At 39.9% G+C, this 4,345-nt stretch overlaps 1 protein-coding gene across 1 annotated transcript; it reads left to right on the top strand.

The window, feature by feature from the left end:
* The first annotated feature begins 1,307 nt into the window (after positions 1 to 1,307).
* On the top strand, positions 1,308 to 4,105 carry LOC106638547 (lipase 3-like). Its single transcript, XM_014351797.2, has 7 exons — positions 1,308 to 1,520; positions 2,293 to 2,491; positions 2,633 to 2,747; positions 2,832 to 3,078; positions 3,156 to 3,314; positions 3,391 to 3,618; positions 3,708 to 4,105. The coding sequence occupies exons 1-7, from the start codon at positions 1,344 to 1,346 to the stop codon at positions 3,861 to 3,863; spliced, it is 1,281 nt and encodes a 426-aa protein (XP_014207283.2). The 5' UTR covers positions 1,308 to 1,343; the 3' UTR covers positions 3,864 to 4,105.
* The last annotated feature ends 240 nt before the right edge of the window (positions 4,106 to 4,345 follow it).

Below are 4,345 nucleotides of genomic sequence, written 5' to 3'. Positions count from 1 at the left end.
TATTTCATTGTTAGTAATAGTTCTTTCTAGTTCTGATAGTCTCTCACAAAACTAATTGATGTCAGACTAGAGGGATTCCTACATCGTGTCCAAAAGTGGACTTGGAGACTACACGGAACTTATTTAATAAGTAAGATAACTTTTTCACAGTTCATTTGCATAGAAAACTAGATTCGTTATAATTTCTTCACTTTTGATGATTAAATATCCTTTTTTTTGTGTATATATATTTTTGTTTGCACCAAGTTACACATTTAACATACAGAGTTTGATAAAATAACACAGATGATTGATAAAAATTTCCCGCGAATCGTCAAGTAATCTTATCGATCTTGACCACTATCTGGACGAATAGTATTTTAAATATCGAAAACGCGTGTGGTATATAAATCCCTTATTAACAACAAACACAGAGGGAGCATTTCAACCTTTGTAAATAATCAACAAAACACCTTAATTCGGCAATCGATCACAATTACTTTGGATACAGAAATTTTTAGATACCAGAAAATCTTGTATCACCATCTCCCCTGTCGTTATCTCCAGCGAAGTTTCCAGGTACGCAATGTTTAGTCAAGAGAACCGCCCACGAAATTATCACAGAGGTCCGATAGGAAATCAAAATCGTACCATACGATTACAACAATTCTATATTACTTTGTTTCGTCCACATTAAAATAATTGAGCAGCTGCAAACACTATATATTTCGTTCTGGTACTGTGAGATTGAATGTTGACGATCAATGCGACGTGTCAACGTTTGTGTTTATCAATTTGGATTTTGTATAATCGACCCCTAAGTAAAAACCCGTTAACAAATGTATACCGTAATGATAAACAAAAAAACATACTTATTTATGAAAACATAAAACGGAAATAATCTACCAAATAAGGAGACGCACAATTGGTGCGAAAAGTCTGCGATCGTCAACTCGAAAATCAAAAGATTGTACACAATTTTAAGAATGAAGTTCAAATATTTACAATTTAACGTTGTTGCTCGCAAACAAAATTAACCATTCGATTGACATTGTCGGTGAGAAAACTGACGCGTATTTATTAGAGCAACGCAACTATAATAAAACGCGTGCTCTTGACTTATCGTCATTATCCAAAGTTCAATGTCGATAGGAATATTTAATCCGAGACCTATGCGGAGCCCCCCCCCGAAATATCTCGAGAGCCCCGGTATCAAAGATAATGAGAGCAGATTTGCAGTGGCTGGTGATACTTCGGGGGGAGTATAAAGAGCCGGGGCCTATCGCGTTGTCGTCAGTTTTTTGCTCATCGCCTGGTTACCTTCGCTTTTCTGGTCAAACAGAGCGAACCCAACCGCTACGGGCATGAGACGATACGCCACTGTTCTCGCCACTCTATTCCTAGTCACCAATGGGGCAATCGTGTCACCGGACATGTTTTGGGATTTTCCAAAACTAGAGGACCTGATACCCCAAGATTTGAATCTCACTGAGTACGCTATCGCTGTCAAGGCCGACCATCCCCACGCTCACCTCAAAGTTGTGAGTAGACGAGATTCTATCTTCTCCTTTGTACATGTTGCTTTGACCTACACCATAATCAAAGGTTACACAGCTACCTTCATTTAGTGTATTTTTAATGGCAGGCAGGAACAATTTACAACCAAATTAATTTAGGCTAACAAAAGTTAGATACAGTGGTATATTTCAATGGTTAGGCTCACTAGCTGATTAAGATTACTCACTGTAACTGTTCTGCATTACTATGAGGGATATTTTTGTTTCATTTAAAAACAGTTTTGATTATAAAATCTTTGAAACAGACAGTTATCGCATACTGGTTTGGGGTACATATTTAACGACAAAAAAATGAGTAAAAAATCACAGTACTTTGACATTTACTTTTCACAGTTGACTCTTCTTTTAACGTTACATCACCACGACCAAATAATTTTACTTTCAGTCATGACCTCAACAGAGATTTCCTTATCAGGTACATCATTTGCAAAATACTATCAACGATCAAAGACACAATGCGATTTTCACAATGTCAGATACAATCGTGTTGTTTAACGCGGACGCTTGATGAATATCTGATAAAATATTTTCGTTCTACGTAACTGGAACTCGATAAGACTAATGATTTTTGGCGACCTATCTGACACCCATCTTATTATTATTATTACTACTCTAGTGATCATCGGTTTTTTTTTCTTATCCCAACCAAGGCCCAACGTTAAATGTTTGAAATTAATCTTCCGAACTAACTAATAGTGGACTCTCGAAACGCTAAAACTTGCCCGTGCACTTACAGCTAGAGGTCATTAGGCTCTACGGTTACGTAGCAGAGGCACACCATGTCGAGACGAAGGACGGCTACATTCTCGAGATGCATCGTATAGCGGGAAATCGGACTAACCCCAGCCCAGCGAACAAGCCCGTCGTCATCCTCATGCATGGGCTGCTCTGTAGCTCAATGGATTGGGTTATCGCCGGTCCCGATAGAGGCTTAGGTAATTGCATCAACTGCCTTCTCGTACCGCTCCTTGGCCTTGTCTCGAGCTTCGTTGAGCCACAGACTAAGGGATTATAGGGAAAGACTTTGAGTGATTACAAACGATGCCCAACCAAGTGTATTCGACTGTGCCCCACAGGTTTCATCCTCGCTGATGCCGGGTATGACGTTTGGATGGGTAACGCCAGGGGAAACATTTACTCCCGGCTCCACTCAACTCTCTCCGACAGAGATCCAAAGTACTGGGGTTTCAGGTAATCCATCTTTTCCCAACCGTAGCATCAAATAAACGACAAGAGGGTGATGGCATTTTTGATTTTTCGCGCGTTAAAACGCAGTTGGCACGAGATCGGTTCGATGGATTTGCCAACAATGATCGACTATGTCCTCGAGACGACCAGCCAGAAGAAGCTTTACTACGTGGGCCACAGCCAAGGAAGCACAACCTTCTTTGTCATGATGACCGAACTGCCCCAGTACAACGAAAAAGTCCGCGCCACTTTTCTCCTCGGACCAGTTGCTTACTGCTCGAACATGGTCAGTCCGATGTTCCAATTCCTCTCTCGGATCCTCAAGCCCATCACGGTAAGGTTTCAAACTTTCGTATAGTAAATGGAATCCACGTTAGTTGGAAAAATCACGACTGACCACTTTTGTATCAGATGGTGGCCAAATGGATCGGCCAGTACGAGTTCAAGCCGTCGTCCATGTTCTTCAACAAGTTCAAGGACATGCTGTGCTCGCACAGCCTCGTCGCGGAAAAGCTATGCATGAACGCCATATTCCTGATAACTGGGTTCAACAAGAAACAGTTCGACATGGTTAGTATTACATGATTTTTATTGTCCAAACGAACAGGAGGATCCTGTTTCAATGGCACCTTTTTGGCTTTTTCAGGATCTGTTACCGGCAATTTTAGCTCACACGCCGGCTGGTTCTGCCGTTGATCAGTTCGTGCACTACGGCCAGGTCATCAATTCCGGGAATTTCCGGAAATTCGATTATGGCATGGCCATGAATTGGCTGAAGTACCGGTCAATCAAGCCACCGCAGTATAATCTCAACAACGTCAAGGTCCCGGTCTCGTTGCACTACAGCGTCAATGACTGGCTTTCACATCCGAGAGTAAGTTTTCACAAATAATGATATTTTCCACTGCCGATGATGATTTTAATGGTTATGTGGATCTTACGAGTCGAATGTGTTTTCTGTAGGACGTGGAAAAACTTTATACCGAACTTCCAAACACCATCGGCAAATTTCGGGTCCCCGACGACAAGTTCAACCACATCGATTACCTCTGGGCTAAGGACGTGAAGGTACTGGTGTACGATAAAATTATGAACCTAATGAAGCGCTACAAAATTTGATGAAGCTACTTTATCTTATTAAATGTAATGTAAACGTAGATGAATAATTTATTTATAGTAGTAGGTAGATAGCGAAGGAGAGAACTGTGAAAGCTATATTTTTGTATTTTTATACGACTGACGTTGATTTTTTTTATAGTAAACAATGTGAATGCATGTGAACCAATGTGATAAAGAGTATTGATGTATCGAAAGATGGAAGAAAAAAAAAAGTTAATAAAAAATACAATATTATTATTATACGTGACAAGGAAAATTTGGCTCATTAAGTCCCTTTCAATACTCAAGTGAGAGAATCGTGTTTCAAGCTATACATTTTTATTATTTTTAACCAATTTTTTGTGCTATCTTGCCAAAAAATAAAAAAAAGTAGAGTACATTATGTAAGTGTAGCACTCAGTTTTTCAATCCCAACAGATTTCCTAGTCATTCATGAGTTTCAAACATCCTTTCCGTGACTAATTGTCATCCTGCAGGAATAA

Source organism: Copidosoma floridanum, unplaced genomic scaffold, assembly GCF_036245765.1.
Source record: "Copidosoma floridanum isolate Cflo_tuat_1 unplaced genomic scaffold, Cflo_Japanese_pri ptg000007l, whole genome shotgun sequence".
In the NCBI taxonomy this organism is placed as follows: Eukaryota; Metazoa; Arthropoda; class Insecta; order Hymenoptera; family Encyrtidae; genus Copidosoma; species Copidosoma floridanum.
Note: the sequence above shows the minus strand (reverse complement) of the source record. Positions and strands in the feature narration are given on the sequence as shown.

What these genes read in the sequence shown, in the direction of transcription:
- LOC106638547 (XM_014351797.2), top strand. Translation starts at nt 1,344, where the DNA reads ATGAGACGATACGCCACTGTTCTCGCCACTCTATTCCTAGTCACCAAT. An exon ending in CCAAAGTACTGGGGTTTCAG is followed by an intron (nt 2,748 to 2,831) that starts GTAATCCATCTT and finishes GTTAAAACGCAG; the next exon opens with TTGGCACGAGATCGGTTCGA. An exon ending in GGATCCTCAAGCCCATCACG is followed by an intron (nt 3,079 to 3,155) that starts GTAAGGTTTCAA and finishes CTTTTGTATCAG; the next exon opens with ATGGTGGCCAAATGGATCGG.